Consider the following 21,991-nt stretch of genomic DNA (forward strand, 5'->3'; position numbering starts at 1 on the left):
GGAGACATTATGTAAGGACATTATTCCACTGCATAGCTTGGTGTCATCTGCAAAGACTAAAATGTTAGTTTTAATCCCAGACCCTATACCATTTAGAATATATATATGTATATGTGTAAATATATATTTTATAATACCAAAAGGACCATTCAGATTAAGAATCATTAAGCACTACTGAATTCGGTCTTTAAGCCAGCTTTCTATACATTTACAAACGGATCTTTCCAAACCTGTAGACCTTACCTTGCACATTAACCGTGTGTGGGGAACTGTGTCAAATGCTTTTGCAAAATCCAATTATACCACGTCCACAGCCATCCCTCTGTCCAAGGTTTTACTTACTTTCTCATTAAAAGAAATCCAATTTGTTTGACAACTTTTTGTCTTTCATAAATCCATGTTGTCTGTCTGTTTAAAATATATTTTTCCACCACCAATTGCGGCACGCAGCCAGGGCTCAGTTTCCCCAGCCTCCAACTATCCTAATGGATCCTATTGAGAATATGTTGTCTCCAGGCATACTGGACAAACCCCTGTCCACCCTCTATAGCGCTCTCCTTTGTACCAACTCGGCCAAAATGGAAAAACTATTGGAGTACTGGCAAGAAGACATTCCTTCTTTGGATAGGGGTGTCTGGAGCAGGACCCCAAACTTATCATTTCATCTAGGGACAAACTAACTCAAGTCAAGTTTCTCCACGGGGTATACTACACCCCTGTGAGACTTTAGCGGATGTTCCCAAACCGTGACCCCAGTTGTCCCCGTTGTAACCTCCACACAGGATCCTTCTATGCATATGTTCTGGGAATGCCCCGTCATAGTGTCATATTGGCAACAAGCACGGTTCTTCTCATGTGAAATGCATCATCATTGCAATTTTGTCTGGCTCAAGACAATAAAGAAATTTCTACAGCATCTTCTGGATTCAAGTGTGCGATCAATCTTTTCTTCTCTTCTTGATATTGGCAAAGCTATATTTGCTGAAATTAATCTTAGACTGCAACTTGATTTAACACCTACCCCAGCCTTATGCCGCATACAGACGATCAGCCATTCCGTCAACAAAACCGTGGATTTTTTTCCCGATGGATGTTGGCTCAAAGTTGTCTTGCATACACATGGTCACACAAATGTTGGAAATTCCGAACGTCAAGAACGCGGTGACATACAACAAGCCAAGAAAAATGTTCAATTGCCAGTGCAGCTCTTCTGCTTGATTCCGAGCATGTGTGGACTTTTATGCTTCGGAATTGTGTACATGCTCGGAATTTCTGACAACAAGTTTTGTTGTCTGAAAATTTGAGAACCGACTCTCAAACATTTGTTGTCGGAAATTCCGACAGCAAATGTCCAATGAAGCATACACACGGTCGGATTTTCCGACAACAAGCTCATATCGAACATTTGTTGTCGGAAATTCCAACCGTGTGTACACGGTATTAGCCTTAATAGGGATTCCAGATAATGAGCAACGCTCGCATCATTCATCATATCAGCAGCTTCACTTTGAAGATGGTCTGTACCATTCTCCTCGTTACACTCACATGTATATCTTGATTTTTTAATTTTATGCTATCTTCTTAACTATGTGCCACTCAAGTTTTGTCTATATTTGATACAAGATGTTCTTATTTCTGTACCACATTTTGTTATCCTTTTAATCAAAAAGTTTGTAAAAAATAAATAAAATGGAGAAAACAATACAGAGTTAACACATAATGTACACACAGCTCACAAATTTCTACTGCAATTTCACTTCACAGATGAAAAAAATAGCCAGCTCTCTGTATCAATGTTGGTATAAAATCCATCTTTATTGGGACTTTAAACCAAATACCCTGTGCAATGCATTTAAAATGACAAGCCCTTTTTTTCTGATAGCGCAGAGCATATAAAAGCATAAAAGATTTATATACTAAGGTTACATTTACACGGGTGATTGATGGCATACAGTGGATTCTATGACTGTTCGCATGTATCCGCACACACAGTGGCTACCTGCAGTAAGGCACAGATGTCAGACCCTTTATCATCCTTTACCTGTGTGGATAAATGAAAATTATTATGCACATACAATAGGAATTGGACACCAAAAAATTCTACAATTCTGGATTTCCTATACAGGTGGTAATATACTTAGTCAATATGTATTCCAGTTTACAATTATAGTGCCTTATAGTACAGTGGGGCAAAAAAGTATTTAGTCGGCCACCAATTGTGCAAGTTCTCCCACTTAAAAAGATGAGAGAGGCCTGTAATTGTCATCATAGGTATACCTCAACTATGAGAGACAAAATGTGGAAACAAATCCAGACAATTGTCTGTCTGATTTTTGAAATAATTTATTTGAAAATTATGGTGGAAAATAAGTATTTGGTCACCTACAAACAAGCAAGATTTCTGGCTCTCACAGACCTGTATCTTCTTTAAGAGGCTCCTCTGTCCTCCCCTCTATACCTGTATTAATGGCACCTGTTTGAACTTGTTATCAGTATAAAAGACACCTGTCCACAACCTCAAATAGTCGCACTCCAAACTCCACTATGGTGAAGACCAAAGAGCTGTCGAAGGACACCAGAAACAAAAGTGTAGACCTGCACCAGGCTGGGAAGACTGACTGAATCTGCAATAGGCAAGCAGCTTGGTGTGAAGAAATCAACTGTGGGAGCAAATTAGAGTAATTAGAAAATGGAAGACAAACAAGACCACTGATAATCTCCCTCGATCTGGGGCTCCACTGAAGATCTCACCCCGTGTGGTCAAAATGATCACAAAAACGGTGAGCAGAAATCCCAGAACCACACGGGGGGACCTAGTGAATGACCTGCAGAGAGCTGGGACCAACGTAACAAAGGCTACCATCAGTAACACACTACGGCGCCAGGGACTCAGATCCTGCAGTGCCAAACGTGTCCCCCTGCTTAAGCCAGTACATGTCCGGGCCAGTCTGAGGTTTGCTAGAGAGCATTTGGATGATCCAGAAGAGGATTGGGAGAATGTCATATGGTCAGATGAAACCAAAGTAGAACTGTTTAGTAGAAACACAACTTGTCGTGTTTGGAGGAGAGAGAATGCTGAGTTGCAACCAAAGAACACCATACCTACTGTGAAGGATGGGGATGGCAACATCATGCTTTGGGGCTGTTTCTCTGCAAAGGGAACAGGACGACTGATCCGTGTACATGAAAGGATGAATGGGGCCATGTATCGTGAGATTTTGAGTGCAGACCTCCTCCCATCAGCAAGGGCATTGAAGATGAAACGTGGCTGGGTCTTTCAGCATGACAATGATCCCAAACACACCGCCCGGGCAATGAAAGAGTGGTTTTGTAAGAAGCAGGAGGAGTTGAAAGTCCGTGTTGCCCAGCGACAGCCCCAAAATATCACTGCTCTAGAGGAGATCTGCATGGAGGAATGGGCCAACATACCAGCAACAGTGTGTGACAACCTTGTGAAGACTTACAGAAAACGTTTGACCCATGTCATTGCCAACAATGGATATATAACAAAGTATTGAGATGAACTTTTGATATTGACCAAATACTTATTTGCCACCATAATTTGCAAATAAATTCTTTCAAAAATCAGACAATGTGATTGTCTGGATTTGTTTCCACATTTTGTCTCTCATAGTTGAGGTATACCTATGATGACAATTACAGGCCTCTCTCATCTTTTTAAGTGGGAGAACTTGCACAATTGGTGGCTGACTAAATACTTTTTTGCCCCACTGTATCTACTCATGGAGGTGACCTTATTCAGGATTCAACAGGGTAAAGTGATACTGGTGCTAAAAAAAAATGGTGTTAATTAAAATATTCCCTGTAAAGAAGAAAGCAAGGCTTTGTTCACACAGGGTGTTCTCTACCATACACCCATGCGAGGCCGTGCTTACCTGCATAGGTATGCACAGGTGTTCTATGCATCCCTGTGCAAGCAGTCTCACTGATGTCAATTGGGACACAGTGGCTGCACGGGAAATACTTTAATACTTAATTTTTAGTGACAGAGTTGCTTTAAGGTAAATGTCAGTGAGTGATTACTATGTTTCCAGCGGTTGTATGCTAGGTTTTAAACTGGTTGCCACTGAATCATTAATGTAAGGCCAACTGCTCCCCCTAAGCTGCCTGGCAAAAATTATCCTTGCTGTTGCGGATGTGAACCATTCAACTGAATGGGAGCACGTGTGGTTGTGGCACACTTGTGCTGGGTTTAAGGGATTTTTTATAGCATTCCATTTTTATTGAAAATTTTAAATTTACATAACAAAAAAAAAAAAAGGAAAAAAAAAAAGAAAAGACAAGCATTAATCTCATCCAATGGGTGCCAAAACAAAAAATACATATATATATATATATATATATATATATAAATAAATCTAAATATAAACACATTCATATATATATATATATATATATATATATATATATATATATATATATATATATATATATGTATATATATATATATATATATATATATATATATATGTATGTATATATATATATGTATATATATATATACCACATTACAATAATATATAAAACATAAAGCAAAGATATACCAACACACTGAAGGGATCTCTGAAAAGAGAAGAAAAAAAAAAAAAATCATAAACAAGGGAGAGAGACAACCCCTGATCATACTCCAGACCCGTGATGGCGGACCCCGGGACCCCAGACACTCCCCTACCCTCCCCACACTCAAGGGAGGCATGGTCCCAAAACATCCCCTGCACCAAGTTCCGCCACCACCGCCCAAGACCATATATCCCTAAACCCTAATAGGGATATCCCTGCCTTATTTTCTTTCATCCATTTAGAAAATTAAAATTTTAAGGGTTTAAGTTTAAGGGATTTAAACATGCAGTGAGGTGGTTATATAATGCCTCCTAACTCCCTATCAAATGCCCTCTGAAGAGCAATCCAAATGTGGACTGCTTTTCTGAGGGCCTTGCATGTATAAACAAGCCCAAAATGCTGGTGTTTTTAAAAGCACTGTTCCAAAACGCATTGCATTTATTTCAGATTCCCAGTAAAAATTGATTTTAAACCAAATTGCATAAAAATGTTGAAATACCTTTTTGTTTTAATTAATGTATATTTTGCTCATGTCATGGAGCTAAAGAGCCACCAAAGATCTGTGATTTTGACTAGAGCATATTTAAACTTAAAAACTGGTCATACATACTGTATGTCAGGGGTCCTCAAACTTTTTAGACAGGGGGCCAGTTCACGGTCCCTCAGACTGTTGGGGGGCCGCACTATAGTTTAAAAAAAATATGAACTAATTCCTATGCACACATCTTATTTGTAGTGCAAAAAAAAAAATAAAGAACAATTGTAATCAATATAAACTTATCAGTATTTCACAGACTCCCCTCATTACAGAACCACTCCCAATCACATACTTCCCCCATCACAGATCCCCCCATATCAGTCCCCCACCATAGCACAGAGTCCCCCACATCAGTCCCCCACCATAGCACAGAGTCCCCCACATCAGTCCCCCACCATAGCACAGAGTCCCCCACATCAGTCCCCCACCATAGCACAGAGTCCCCCACATCAGTCCCCCACCATAGCACAGAGTCCCCCACATCAGTCCCCCACCATAGCACAGAGTCCCCCACATCAGTCCCCCACCATAGCACAGAGTCCCCCACATCACAGATCCCCACCATAGCACAGAGTCCCCCACATCACAGATCCCCACCATAGCACAGAGTCCCCCACATCATTCCCCCACCATAGCACAGAGTCCCCCCACATCAGTCCCCCACATCACAGATCCCCACCATAGCACAGAGTCCCCCACATCAGTCCCCCACCATAGCACAGAGTCCCCCACATCACAGATCCCCACCATAGCACAGAGTCCCCCACATCACAGATCCCCACCATAGCACAGAGTCCCCCACATCACAGATCCCCACCATAGCACAGAGTCCCCCACATCACAGATCCCCACCATAGCACAGAGTCCCCCACATCACAGATCCCCACCATAGCACAGAATCCCCCACATCACAAATCCCCACCATAGCACAGAGTCCCCCACATCACAGATCCCCACCATAGCACAGAGTCCCCCACATCACAGATCCCCACCATAGCACAGAGTCCCCCACATCACAGATCCCCACCATAGCACAGAGTCCCCCACATCACAGATCCCCACCATAGCACAGAGTCCCCCACATCACAGATCCCCACCATAGCACAGAGTCCCCCACATCACAGATCCCCACCATAGCACAGAGTCCCCCACATCACAGATCCCCACCATAGCACAGAGTCCCCCACATCACAGATCCCCACCATAGCACAGAGTCCCCCACATCAGTCCCCCACCATAGCACAGAGTCCCCCACATCAGTCCCCCACCATAGCACAGAGTCCCCCACATCAGTCCCCCACCATAGCACAGAGTCCCCCACATCACAGATCCCCACCATAGCACAGAGTCCCCCACATCACAGATCCCCACCATAGCACAGAGTCCCCCACATCACAGATCCCCACCATAGCACAGAGTCCCCCACATCACAGATCCCCACCATAGCACAGAGTCCCCCACATCACAGATCCCCACCATAGCACAGAGTCCCCCACATCACAGATCCCCACCATAGCACAGAGTCCCCCACATCACAGATCCCCACCATAGCACAGAATCCCCCACATCACAAATCCCCACCATAGCACAGAGTCCCCCACATCACAGATCCCCACCATAGCACAGAGTCCCCCACATCAGTCCCCCACCATAGTACAGAGTCCCCCACATCAGTCCCCCACCATAGCACAGAGTCCCCCACATCAGTCCCCCACCATAGCACAGAGTCCCCCACATCACAGATCCCCACCATAGCACAGAGTCCCCCACATCACAGATCCCCACCATAGCACAGAGTCCCCCACATCACAGATCCCCACCATAGCACAGAGTCCCCCACATCACAGATCCCCACCATAGCACAGAGTCCCCCACATCACAAATCCCCACCATAGCACAGAGTCCCCCACATCACAGATCCCCACCATAGCACAGAGTCCCCCACATCACAAATCCCCACCATAGCACAGAGTCCCCCACATCGGTCCCCCACCATAGCACAGAGTCCCCCACATCAGTCCCCCACCATAGCACAGAGTCCCCCACCATAGCACAGAGTCCCCCACATCTGTCCCCCTCCATAGCACAGAGTCCCCCACCATAGCACAGAGTCCCCCACATCAGTCCCCCACATCACAGATCCCCACCATAGCACAGAGTCCCCCACATCAGTCCCCCACCATAGCACAGAGTCCCCCACATCACAGATCCCCACCATAGCACAGAGTCCCCCACATCACAGATCCCCACCATAGCACAGAGTCCCCCACATCACAGATCCCCACCATAGCACAGAGTCCCCCACCATAGCACAGAGTCCCCCACATCACAGAGTCCCCCACATCAGTCCCCCACCATAGCACAGAGTCCCCCACCATAGCAGAGTCCCCCACATCACAGATCCCCACCATAGCACAGAGTCCCCCACATCACAGATCCCCACCATAGCACAGAGTCCCCCACATCACAGATCCCCACCATAGCACAGAGTCCCCCACATCACAGATCCCCACCATAGCACAGAGTCCCCCCGTGTGTCACAGATCCCCACCATAGCACAGAGTCCCCCACATCACAGATCCCCACCATAGCACAGAGTCCCCCACCATAGCACAGAGTCCCCCACATCACAGAGTCCCCCACATCAGTCCCCCACCATAGCACAGAGTCCCCCACCATAGCAGAGTCCCCCACATCACAGATCCCCACCATAGCACAGAGTCCCCCACATCACAGATACCCACCATAGCACAGAGTCCCCCACATCACAGATCCCCACCATAGCACAGAGTCCCCCACATCACAGATCCCCACCATAGCACAGAGTCCCCCCGTGTGTCACAGATCCCCACCATAGCACAGAGTCCCCCGTGTGTCACAGATCCCCACCATAGCACAGACTCCCCCCTGTGTGTCACAGATCCCCACCATAGCACAGATCCCCACCATAGCACAGACTCCCCCCGCCGCCCTTACACTTACCTGTATCACGCAGGACACAAGGCATGGTAGGTCCGGACGGAGGGCGGGACTTTGGAAGTGAGGGGCAGGTGATTGGTTCCTGGGACCGCTCTGATGCCTAGTAACCAATCACCTGCTTCTTAGCACAGAAGGTCCTTTGCCCGGCCTGTCATGTTTCCCGTCCTGTGTGATGGAGGGAGCAGAGGGCAGGGGCAGTGCTGCAATTTTAAAGGGGCAGTCCGCGGGCCGGATCAAAAACGCTGGAGGGCCGGATTCGGCCCGCGGGCCGTAGTTTGAGGACCCCTGCTGTATGTAGCAATAGCCTCAAAACAGTAAGTTTGTTTCTTAACATTTTTTAACTTTTTAGTAGTATCTGCTTGCACGTGAGGTAACATAAGTAGGTGTAGAGTTTATTTTTCTGCTATGAAATATGTGAACTATAATTATGCTATATGGTACTGTACTATTGACTAAGTTATTTGTTTCTTTGAATAATACCAAATATTATTTCCTAATTTACATTGTACATTTATGGATACAGGATGAAGTATTAGGGTATATTGGGTTATGCTGCTGCTTTCAGAAGGCGGAACAGTGGTAAAAAAAAAAAAGCTCTAAGACTTCACAGTATATCCTCTCTCACTCTCAGTATACCAGTTTTTTTGATAGTTTCCCAAGAGCTTGTGTCTTTTCTGCGCTCAGAGGAGCAAACCTTTTCTACTTTTTTACAAGACATTTTTTTTCCTAACTAGACTCTTGAGTTGCTACAGAGCCACTGGAGCCTATTTTGTAGCTTTTTAGATTGGCAGATTCTAGCCTCAGAGGCTGTACCCAGACCCCACTGTGAGGAAAAAGTGGGGTGAGTCAGAATTGTGCACTAATGAGCACCAGACTCTGTTGGTCGCCCCCTTAGATATTTTAGACACTTTTAACATATCATGTGAGTTAGCCACAGTAGTGTGGTGCAACCTGGTGTCAAGCATCTGTGGTAGTGAATTCTTGCAGACGCTGCATGATCTGCTCTTGATAGGCCTGCTGGACACCAACTCTCTGCGCCAAATGTTGAAGTTGTTCCTGAAGAGGCTGTGGTGTCTCCGAGGAGCTCATGGCCTGAGCAAATGGTCAAGCGTCTGTGGTAGTGAGTCCTTGTAGATCGCCAACTCAGAGTTCCCAAGGGCGCGGAGTCTAAGACCCAGCCTGCTTCTTCACCAGAGCCCCTGATGGTGGTAATGGATTTGCAGCATGCTGGAACCAGGTCTCGGCCCCCAGATATGCCCAGCTGAGGAAGCAGAGACCACTCACGTGTGCAGAGTACAAGCAGCAGGCGACAATAGGAAATCCAGGAGACAAGCTGAGGTCAGTGCGGGTAGCAAACAAGCACCGATGGTGAACAAAGCTGGGGTTGGTACACAGATAGTCAGACACAGGATAAACAAGTGACAAGCAACTGGGAGCTCAGAGAACTGTGAATTTGCTCAGGCAAGAAGCGCTGCACTGAGAATGTGTGTGTATATATTGGGAAGCAAACAGGGAGGTGACCCAGGAAGGTAATAAGAAGGGAAAATAATATAAACCCACAGTGGAGCAGATGATGCCCATAGGTGAACAGAGAAGCCAACAGCACATGTCAAATGCAGTCAGAGATCTAGCAGAACACTGCAGCAAGGAGGTAAGAATTTCACAAACAGAACTCTGCAGGCTAAACCGTGACACTCGGTACATTAATACTCCTACAAGAGTATGTCCACTGGGAGGGTCAAGTCTAGCTGGATGGCTAATGTACTCTGGATCCTGCCTTGCCTGCTCACCAAGTGTTCTACTTGGTGGGCCCAGTGGGTCTCAGGATCACCACTTGATAATCTGCCCTTTACTGTAGGAGTCTGGTGTGCACTTTTTTTTGCCTTGGTTAACCTTCGGTTGCAGGCCAGTAGTATAAATAGGTGAAGGGCTATTTTTAATTCAGCGCTGTTTACAAAGGGCTTAGTGCCTGTTCTCCTCTACTGAGTCTGGTTGTCCTGTGCATGTGTGCACCATTTTTCCAGAGCACATGCAGACCTTTCTCAGCCTTTGCTGCCAACTCCTTCAGCCACACCCACACCATAATCCTTTTAGATGTTTGGTTGGGCTTCTTGCTGCCTCCAGTGACAAATCATAGACAACATTAACCCTTCCTACACCAGATGTGTTTTTGTGAGTACCCTTGCAAGCATTCCCTCACTCTATACCTAGTATTGAAGATCATCAGTGCAAAAGTAGTGGTCATTGGGGCCTTGCCAGCTCACCATCTGTTAACAGTTTTGGGGGTCCTGCAGTGTCCTACCTAGTGAGCCTTACAGCAATAGCCTGGACCACTTTCCTGTACCTGTGTTGCAACACACCTCAGTCTTCCCTTACCCCTTCAGGCTTTCCTCCTTCCTCATTTTTTCTAGTAAGGAGTTTGAAGATGCTATATGTAAGTTTATTGGACAAATTGCAGCCATGATTGCTCCCATGCACTCTCTTATTTCTTATTTCACTGGAGATGCAGTTGCTTCTGCACAGTCAGCTGAGGATTATACTATATCCTTATTTGAGGGGTAGTTACAGGAAGGGTCTCAATCGGCAGACATAACGCCAAACTTTAAGGATACCATCTCAGTCTTTATTTTTCGCTGTCCACACATGCATGCCTACATCAGCTACAGCTTAAAGTGTTTGTCAAGCCATTTATTTAACTCTATATCAGGCCCTCTATTAGAGCCTGGCATAACACACTGTGTAAGTCTTTTTTTTTTTAAAACGAGCATTGTAAATACCTGTTTAGAGCTGTGTTCAGGCTGGTCACATGACTCACGGCCGCTGTATAGTTCCGATGGATGGCTTCTGCAGGAGGGACCGAAATCTCCCTCTGACGTCAGCTGGGGAGATCACATGGCCGCTCAGCCCCTGCTGCAGTAGCCCTGGAAACCGGCATCTGCCCCATTCTAGATCTAAAGGTTCTCAACACTTTGGGTACCAAAGTTCAGCTTGGAATCCACAAGATCAATTATTTATTGCTTTGTCCATGTCCCCATCTTCCCAGCACATCAACACTTTCTGCATTTTGCTGCGGGCAGGAAAAATTACCAGTTTGTTGCCCTTCCTACTGGCCTGTCCTATGCACCTCAAGTCTTTGACAGGGTGCAAGCTGGTGTTCTTTCTCTGCTTTCCTCCTAGGGCATCCCCACAGTGGGATATCTGGAGGATATGTTCTGAGCGAACAGTCTGCTCCAGCTCCGTCTGTCAGCCAATATCCAATGGACTGTAAACTCAGTGCAAGAACCCATCCCATCACCTAGAATATCTGACCCTAGGTAAATCCCTGTCCAAGGTTTCCTTTCTATGGATAAAGTTCAAACTCTTCCCTCCCATGTTTGTACTGTATAGGTTTTTGTGATCAATGCCAGCTGGGGAGGAGTCACAGATACCCTCTCAGTACTAGGCACATGGTCGTCAGAGGGAGCTTTTCTCCTGATTAGTATTCTGAAGCTCAGGGAAATCTGAGTTTTCCTTCACTGCTGAACCCTTATCATTTGCAAGGTCATTCAACCAAAATTCACTCAGAAATGTAAATATTTAAGAAAATATAACAAGAATACTTAGCTATAGATGCCTTTTCTGCCATGGAGTCACATCCGCTTGCACGGCATGGCACAAATGATCAGATCAGAGGCTTGCATGATAGTAAATTTTAGGCAAAACTGAATATTATATCATTTTTAAGCTGTGTTATATACAGGACTTTTATTTAGGGAAGTGGCCAACCCACCCTTGCAAGCAACATGACCTTTTAAGGACTTATCAGTTTGTAATGACATTCTTTTGGTAAGAAGTCAGCTAAGGTAGCCAGACTTTGGAGGCTTTATCAGATATTGTGAGACAACTTAAATAAGGAAATATGAAATTTCCTCATCAGATCCTTAACCAGTAAAGGACCAATTTTTGTCCTATGTGTAGACAAGGTTATTTTGTGGCCCAAGGCTTTTCTTCACAAAGTGATTTCTTCCTTTCAACTTAACCAGGACATTGTTATACCATCTTGCTGTCCTACTCCAATTTCTCTTTATTGTTGGCTTTATAGGTGTATTAGAAGAGGAGCATTTACAGGCATGTGTAAATGCACCTAAACACTAGTCACGTATAAGTGTGTTTGAGCATTAATGTATTCCAATGACCAAAATAAATTAATATTATGGCCAGTAGAATCCATTAACTCCAAATGCTTGACCCACCTAAATGTGTGTACAATGCACAGCTTTATGCATACTTTTTTAAAGCGGGATTCCGGCCGGGAAAAAAAAAGAATTAAAAGTCAGCAGCTACAAACACTGTAGCTGCTGACTTTAAATAAGTACTTACCTGACCTGGGTGCCCGTGATGTCGGCCGTCCGAGGCCGACCTGTCCCTCGGCTCTCGGGTCCGGGCACCGCCATCCTAACTAAGGGAAACAGGCAGTGGAGCCTTATGGCTTCACTGCCCGTTTCCTACCGCAAATGCGCAAGTCGCGCAGCGCTTTATGAATGGGACGCGATGTGTTGTGGGACACACACAGTTCCCATAACACACCGCGCCTCATTCCCCAGAACACGCGGGGAGAAGAGACAACATCACCGCGGCGTAGGAAGAGGCAGATTAGGAAGACTGCCTAGCAACAGCCATTTCACGTAAGTAAAAAAAATATTTTTTTTCTTTTCCTCCATTTTTTTAGGTATTTGTTTTGTGCAATTTTTTTTACAGGGTGGACCTCCACTTTAAGTAGCTTTTCTCCTACTAGGAGGTCTGGCTTTTCAGTGGAGAAAAGCAAACACTCAGTGTACATAAAGCCTTCTTGTCAAGCAAGCAAAACAAAAGAATGAAAGGGTTTCATTTTGCTGGAAATTTGTTGAATATAACACCAGATTAACTGATCTTACATACTGCTAAAATAATAATTATGATACTGTCCACTTCACATTTGTTGTATTTATTGTCAGCAAATTTCAGCTGAATAATATACTGCTGATATTCATTTCAGGAAATCCCAAGTGGTTTTATAACTGAATCCCAGAGTGCAAGATCTTCTATATTAAGGTATTTTTCTGTTATATTATATTTTATTGTGTTTTTCTATTGTTTATATTTTAAGGAATAACATAACTAAGCATGGATAGAACCTACTTTTTTTTAAATTACGTTATCCCAAAAAAATAAACCAATAACCATTTGGTTTTTTTTTTGTGATTTATTTATTTATTTATTTGCCTATGCTAGTCAAAATAGTCATGTCTGGACAAATAATTATGCAAATATGGCTGACTTTAAGAGAGGTGGTTTGTGTATATTATTTAAAGGCTTGTATCAGGAACTGTTTCTAGTGATCAGAAGGTCTGGAATTATTATTTCACTCAACTATGCACAACTACTCGGGAAAGTTATGTGATCATCCTAATTATTGCCTATAAGGAGTTCAACTACCCCACATCTGCTTCCTTTAAAATTTCCTGCTCTAAACAGCAACTTCTGCTACTCTTGATGAGTGACCAGGCTTTCTAAATCCTTGCATCAGCACCCTTTAATTGCTCTGTTGTATGACTGGTCTGATAGCCAAACCAAATAACTCTGACTGCTATCAATTGACAGAATGTAAGTGCACACATAAATAAATTCTTGTTCATATGGGAAAGCAGAAAGTCTGGTTGGAAGAATCTGTATATTTTCTTGTTATTTAACGTTAAGTCTGAAATGAATTAGGTGATTTAGATGTTTGTGAGCTTGATCATGGAATACTTTAGAATTCAGAACTGTGACTTTCATGTCATTTTTTTGAACTGGTGGTTAAATAACTTTGTCAGTTGTTCATGCTGGACTGGTGCAAGGTTCACCTTTAACTTCCTAATGCAGAAGACCCCTTTGTATTCTAGAGAACCAGTATCACCAGTGTAGACACTCTCTCTAATCTCCTCTATTCTCCTAATTTCCTTCTTTGATTTAACTTCTTCATCTGTATTCTCGCTGCTCCTTCCTCTAATCCTCACTTTGGTTTTCAACCGATGCTTGGAAAGGGTTTCCACCTGAGCAACCTCAGCAAAAATCTATGCATCGTATTAAAAAAGGAATTGTATCGAGATGCATAAGTGGGATGTTATTTAGGTATGCACATTTTACTGAAAAACTCAAGTAAAATGGGGGAGATTTACTAAAACTGAAGCACGCAGAATCTGGTGAAGCTGTGGATAGTAACCAATCAGCTTCTAACTTCAGCTTGTTCAATTAATCTTTCACAATAAGCCTAGGTTCACATTGGAACAATTTGGCATGCCATTTGACATGTCAAATCGGCGGCAATTGCCGGCAATGGCACTGTCCGAATCAATGCAATTTACTCACTTGGGGTTGAACCTAGGATGGAAAAGGACCTGGGGTCCTAGTAGATAATAGGCTCAGCAATGGCATGCAATGCCAAGCTGCTGCTAACAAAGCAAACAGAATATTGGCATGCATTAAAAAGGGGATCAACTCTAGAGATAAAACGATAATTCTCCCACTCTACAAGACTTTGGTCTGGCCTCACCTGGAGTATGCTGTCCGGTTCTGGGCACCAGTCCTCAGGAAGGATGTACTGGAAATGGAGCGAGTACAAAGAAGGGCAACAAAGCTAATAAAGGGTCAGGAGGATATTAGTTATGAAGAAAGGTTGTGAGCACTGAACTTATTCTCTCTGGAGAAGAGACGCTTGAGAGGGGATATGATTTCAATTTACAAATACCAGACTGGTGACCCCACAATAGGGATAAAACGTTTTCAGGGAAGGGAGTTTAATAAGACATGTGGCCACTCGTTAAAATGATGCGACGCTGGATTTTCAACATCGCACCGATTCCCAAAAGTAGTTTCTGTACTACTTTTGGCGACTTCGGGGTGCAATTTCCATAGACATCTGTGCAGCAACCCTCACAGATGTCTCTGTAATCTCCTCCGAAATTGGGACTGACATGAAATCATGTGAGTTCAGCTGAACGCTCCCAATTTCATTCCTGCTGTCAGTGTGAACCTGGGCTAAAACCTTGAAGCTGATTGGTTACTATGTACAGCTGCACCAGATTCTGTGTGCACCAGTTTTAGTAAATCACCCCCAATGTCACAGATGGAATCTGTATTTTGTATAATGAATGTAAATGAAAGGAGGATACTGTAGCAGAGGGGCTGGTCTGCAGCCAGCAGAAGCCTGTATGCATACAAAATCAAATGGGGCTTAGAGAATTTTGCCATTGAAAGATCTCAGTAAAGGGATGTTTTGCGAACCCTCCTTTCTTTAGGGAGAGAAGTGCACTTAACCTCCCTGGCGGTATGATTATTTCGGATTTTAGGTGCTGAAAGCGGTACAATTATTTTGCATGGAAATTTGGCGTTTTATATTGTAGGTCTGTAATTCCTAACAATAACACACTTAAATCTGGTCAAACAAGAGTCTAGTAGATATCCCGGGTATGATAAAGTTTGAAACACAAAAACATAAATTATAATATAATAAATAATTAAATAAAAAAAAATTAATAATAAAATAAATTTCCCCACGATTCACTATCGCTCAATTCTGCAAGTGTTCTAATTTACTATCGCTGTTTTCTAGCTGGTCTAAAGCCACTTTTGATGTAAAGGGACACTTTTTGGTTGCTATGGACAATCTCCAGTTTCCAGGCAGAAAGAACAGTATATATAACATAAAACTGCATGCAGGGCATAGGACAAAGCACTGGGGACAAAAGGTATGTGAAATAATTTCATACAGTACTGTAATCTGTAAGATTACAGTACTGTATGTGTTATGATTTTACACTTTTTAGAATGTGCCGCCAGGCTCCGCCCCTGTGCGTCGCGCCGCTCGAAGGGAACGGAGCCTGGCACGGAGAGGCTTCGGAGGAGGACGGAGCCCGCAGACACAGCGGGGGACATCGCAGGATCCCGGGGACAAGGTAAGTAAAGCCACACCAGGATCCTGCGATGTAATCCCGAGTGTGGCTCGGGGTTACCGCTAATGGTCCTGAATTTTAACCCCGAGCCACACTCAGGAAAACCGCCAGGGAGGCTACAGTGAGTCTGCCGCGAGACTAGGACATTAAAAAAATATACACTTTCTTTACAAGCATTTTGCATTTGATGGGCACAGTGACTGCGTTTGATGGCACAGTGAGGCTGCAATTGATGGGTTTATTTTTCAAATTTTTCAGTTTGTTTGCGGCCCCCAAAAATTTTGAGCACCAGCCACCACTGCCCAGTTCCTGTTCCATCACAACACAGATCAGCCCAGTTTCCGTACCATCAAACCACAGATGAGCCCAGTTCCCTTACCGTTATACCACATATCATCCCAGTTCCCATACTATCAGACCACAGATCAGCTCAGTTCCCGTGCCATCACACCACAGATCGGCCCAGTTTCCGCACCATCACACCACAGATCGGCCCAGTTCCCGCACCATCACACCACAGATCGGCCCAGTTCCCGCACCATCACACCACAGATCAGCCCAGCTCCCGTACCATCACACCACAGATCAGCCCAGCTCCCGTACCATCACACCACAGATCAGCCCAGCTCCCGTACCATCACACCACAGATCAGCCCAGCTCCCGTACCATCACACCACAGATCAGCCCAGTTCCCGTACGATCACACCACAGATCAGCCCAGTTCCCGTACGATCACACCACAGATCAGCCCAGCTCCCGTACCATCACACCACAGATCAGCCCAGCTCCCGTACCATCACACCACAGATCAACCCAGCTCCCGTACCATCACACCACATATCAGCCTTGTTCCCGTACCATCACACCACAGATCAGCCCTGTTCCCGTACCATCACACCACAGATCAACCCAGCTCCCGTACCATCACATCACAGATCAGCCTTGTTCCCGTACCATCACACCACAGATCAGCCCTGTTCCCGTACCATCACACCACAGATCAGCCCAGTTCCTATACCATCACACCACAGATCAGCACAGTTCCCACACCACCACACCATAGATCAGCCCAGTTCCCGCACCATCATGCCTCAGATAAGCCAAATTCCCACACCTTCACTGTACCTCCTGCACATCTGTGCCCCACTGCTGTACCCCCCTTCTCTTCTGCCCCACCACTGTACACCCCTGCACATCTGCCCAACTGCTGTACTCTCCTGCTCATCTGCCCCTCCACTGTACCCCCTTTCTCTTCAACTCCACCTCTGTAACCCCCCTGCTCATCTACCCCACCACTCTACCCCCCTGCTCTTCTGCCCCACCACTGTACCCCCTGCTCTTCTGCTCCACCACTGTTCCCCCCCTGCTCTTCTGTCCCATCACAGTAACCTCCTTCTCATCTATCCCGCCATGATACCTCCTGCACATCCCCACCGCTGTACCCCCCTGCTAATCCGACCCACAACTGTAACCCCCAGTTAATCTGTCCCACCACTGTACCCCCCCTGCTCATCTTCCCCACCCCTGTACCCCACTGCTCATCTGCCCCACCCCTGTACCCCCCTGCTCATCTGCCCCACCGCTGTACCTCCCTGCTCATCTACCCCACCACTGTACCTCCCCTGCTCATCTGTCCTACAGCTGTAACCCCCTGCTCATCTGTCCCACAACTGTAACCCCCTGCTCATCTGTTCCACCACTGTAACCCCCTGCTCTTCTGCCCCACCACTGTACCCCCCTGCTTATCTGCCTCATCACTGTAACCTCCTTTTCCTCTATCCCGCCATGATACCTCCTGCTCATCTGCCCCGCCACTGTACCCCCTGCTCTTCTGTCAAACCACAGTAACCTCCTTCTCATCTATCCCGCCATGATACCTCCTGCAGATCTGCCCCACTGCTGTACCCCCCCCGATCATCTGTCCCACAACACCCCCTGCTCATCTGTCCCTCCACTGTGCCCCCCTGCTCCTCTGCCCCACCACTGTACCCCCTGCTCATCTACCCCACTGCTGTACACCCCCCCGCTCATCTGCCCCACTGCTGTACACCCCTCCGCTCATCTGCCCCACTGCTGTACCCCCCTGCTCATCTGCCCCACTGCTGTACCCCCCTGCTCATCTGCCCCACTGCTGTACCCCCCCTGCTCATCTGCCCCACTGCTGTACCCCCCCTGCTTATCTGCCCCACCATTGGAACCCCCTGCTCATCTGCCCCACCGCTGTACCCCCCGCTCATCTGTCCCACCACTGTACCCCCTGCTCTTCTGCCCCACCACTGTAACCTTCCCCTCTATCCCGCCATGATACCTCCTGCACATCTGCCCCACCACTGTACCCCCCTGCACATCTGCCCCACCACTGTACCTCCCTGCTCTTCTGTCCCACCACAGTAACCTCCTTCTCATCTATCCCCCAATGATACCTCCTGCAGATCTGCCCCACCACTGTAACCCCCTGCTCATCTGTCCCACCACTGTACCCTCCTGCTCATCTGCCCCACCACTGTACCCCCCTGCTCTTCTGCCCCACCGCTGTAACCCCCTTCTCATCAATCCCACCACGCTACCTCCTGCACATCTGCCCCACCGCTGTACCCCTCTGCACATCTGCCCCGCTGATGTACCCCTCTGCACATCTGCCCCACCTCTGTACCCCCCTGCTCATCTGCCCCACCTCTGTACCCCCCTGCTCATCTGCCCCACCTCTGTACCCCCTGCTCATCTGCCCCGCAACTGGTACCCCCCGCTCATCTGCCCCGCAACTGGTACCCCCTGCTCATCTGCCCCGCAACTGGTACCCCCTGCTCATCTGCCCCGCAACTGGTACCCCCTGCTCATCTGCCCCGCAACTGTAACCCCCTGCTCATCTGTCCCACAACTGTAACCCCCTGCTCATCTGTCCCACCACTGTAACCCCCTGCTCTTCTGCCCCACCACTGTACCCCCCCGCTTATCTGCCCCACCACTGTAACCTCCTTTTCCTCTATCCCGCCATGATACCTCCTGCTCATCTGCCCCACCACTGTACCCCATGCTCTTCTGTCCCGCCATGGTAATCTCCTTCTCATCTGCCCCGCAACTGTAACCCCCTGCTCATCTGTCCCACAACTGTAACCCCCTGCTCATCTGTCCCACCACTGTAACCCCCTGTTCTTCTGCCCCTCCACTGTACCCCTCTGCTCATCTGCCCCACCACTGTACCCCCCCGCTTATCTGCCCCACCACTGTAACCTCCTTTTCCTCTATCCCGCCATGATACCTCCTGCTCATCTGTCCTACCACTGTGCCCCCCTGCTCATCTGCCCCACCACTGTACCCCCCTGCTCATCTGCCCCATCGCTGTACCCCCCTGCTCATCTGCCCCACCGCTGTACCCCCCTGCTCATCTGCCCCACCGCTGTACCCCCCCTGCTCATCTGTCCCACCACTGTAACCCCCTGTTCTTCTGCCCCTCCACTGTACCCCCCTGCTCTTCTGCCCCTCCACCATACCTCCTGCACATCTGCCCCACCATTGTACCCTCCTCATAGTGGACGGGGCTAGCAGGACTGCAATTGGCCTTAGCAGTGGCCAATCACAGCCCTCCTTATCCCTGAAACAGGGATCCACCCCCTAGCACACCAGCACTGATCAACTCCCCAAAACAAGCAAAACAAAACAGCCTCTTTACTATGTTGTACAATGTATGGGGGTGCAGTTGCCCCCCCCCCCCCCCAAAAAAAAAAAAAGTGCTGCTGATGGTTTCTAAGATTGGCATGCACTAGTGCAGGAGAACCTGTGTCTTGCTGCCACTTTCCTGCGCCGCTCTGCAGATGGAAAGGGAGTAGCATGCCAGCAACAAAGGCTTCAGGTGTCGGGGGTTGCCTATCCCTGTCCTAAAGTATAAGGCATTTCCTGCACTAATATGTGTTCACTCCACTAGGTTAATAGGAGTTTCCTGGGCATTTTGACATCAAGGCTCTGTTACTTTATCTTTGAAAGGCAACCATCTGGGCTTCTGTTCAAACCTTTTTAAGTTCTACCAGGTAGATGACCAGTTCTCTCCAGAAGCAGCTTTTGGCCACACAGTTTTTGCAGCAGCATTCTAAGTTGGGTTCATTGACCCTTGTTGTTCTTGGGCCTGTTGGCACAGTTCTGTTTGTCTTGTTTCCCAACCTTCTCATTCATTGTTTGGGGGCATCCCACAGCCAATTATATTAAGCTTGTGTCCTGTAGTGTATGATAAGGTTAAATAAATTTTGACTTGCCTGTAAATTCCATATCTTAGAATATAGTACAAGGCACAGGCCAACCTCCCCTCTGTTTGTGTTGCACTGCATTGCTTGCTAAAAAACTGAGGTAACACTGAGCAAGGTAGGGTGGTAGGACGCATTTCCTGAAATCCAGTCATTTGAAAGTACAAGCCTATAACCCAGGGTCTATAAATATCATGCCTGTGTCATGTACTGTACAATATGAAATTTACAGGTAAGTCAAAATCCCTTTTTTCTGGTGTTACAGAGATATGTGAGTCTGCTGAGATCTATATCTAATGCTGGGTACAAACATACATATTATTTTCATTCAACCTGTCGGCTGAACAAAAAAATTATTCTTATTAGGTTGCAAGGGCTAGTCCTCAAGCATACAGTAGCTGTATCAGAAATTTGTGGCTTCTTACAGCCAAGGGTGCTTATTGCTGTACCCTTACTTCAGTATTTCCAACAAAGGAAGCTTGAGAAAAAAGGGTAAATATAAAAATAGCAAAAACAATCCTGGTTACATTTGTAGACAGGTCAGTTTTCTGTGGTTTGTATGTAGCTTGATTCCTCTACAGCCCAGCTTGTGTGTAGTATTCTTGTCCAGTCTAACTGGTGTGGCAGATTTTATAACCTTCACAATCCCTTATTTCTCTCAACTGTGGATAACAGGCAATATCAGGGGATCCCATTACTCTGTTGGGCAACTTTTATCTCACTTAACAGTAATTTGACCTGTGCACGGCAAGAATAAACCACTGGTAGGTAATATGTCCCGCATCTGTCTCACGTCATGGTTAGAGCATGGTTAGAGTTAGATAAATAAAAAACGTTTGGGCAGAAAATTTTGGTTTTGACTAATGTCTTATGTGTTAAAATAATTTTCCTCCCTGTAATTGGCACTTGTATTCTGTTTTCTCTATTTTTAATGATTATTAATAATGATATAATTTACAGTATGTTAGTAAAACTAGCAGTGATGCATAATCTAATATTCACATCTTGTCTATTCTTCCAGGAAATCTGCAGAAAGTGGACAAGACCGCTTATCACGTGCAGATTCTGAGGTATTCTCTTGTTAGACAAATAACATTCATATTAATAATGCAAATAATATCCTGCACAGTTTTTCTAGAAACTCCAGTACAATAGGCTCCAAATTCATATACTCCACACACATCTTTCATAAACCCTTGATGTTGCTAGTCACCTCCTGATACTCTTGTACTTTGATAACACTGCCCCTGTGACATTACCTAAAGCCTTTTACATGCAGGCTGAAATTTGCCCAAAATTGGTTGGTTCAGTGGGAACTGGCTGATTTTCAGCCCTTGTGTACAGCAGTCTGTTTGACAGACGCTGGTCTCACGACCGGTTTCTGTCGAACAGGCATATTAGAAAACCAGCATCTTACCCACCTCCCATACGCGTTTGCAGCCAATCGCTGATCAGTAGGGGGAGGGGGTCTTCCTGTCGGAATACAATAGCACAGCGGGGGAAGATCACTGCACTAACATTGCATGTGTTAGTACAGTGATCTGTCATGTCTTTTTCGTTCAGCCCACTGGGTTGAACGTAAAAAAAAACTGTGTGTGCCCAGCTTTACAAGAAGGTTGCTGAAAGTCAACCATAAACTCCTGCAAAGCCAATTAATAGAAAACAAACCACAGCTTACATTTATTTTAATAATCGTTTTTCTTCTTAG

The 21,991-nt window shown here is 46.1% G+C and overlaps 1 protein-coding gene across 3 annotated transcripts in view; it reads left to right on the plus strand.

Annotated features, from left to right (window-relative positions):
• Positions 1-21,991, plus strand: part of LOC141140471 (interferon-induced, double-stranded RNA-activated protein kinase-like) — a 303,555-nt gene that overhangs the window by 149,713 nt on the left and 131,851 nt on the right. For all 3 annotated transcript variants that reach the window (XM_073627694.1, XM_073627692.1, XM_073627693.1), the window contains 2 exons: positions 13,113-13,168; positions 21,305-21,353. In XM_073627694.1, the coding sequence (XP_073483795.1) occupies positions 13,113-13,168; positions 21,305-21,353 (105 nt within the window). The remainder of the gene's footprint in view (positions 1-13,112; positions 13,169-21,304; positions 21,354-21,991) is intronic.

Source organism: Aquarana catesbeiana, linkage group LG04 (genome assembly GCF_042186555.1).
Source record: "Aquarana catesbeiana isolate 2022-GZ linkage group LG04, ASM4218655v1, whole genome shotgun sequence".
Taxonomy (NCBI): Eukaryota; Metazoa; Chordata; class Amphibia; order Anura; family Ranidae; genus Aquarana; species Aquarana catesbeiana.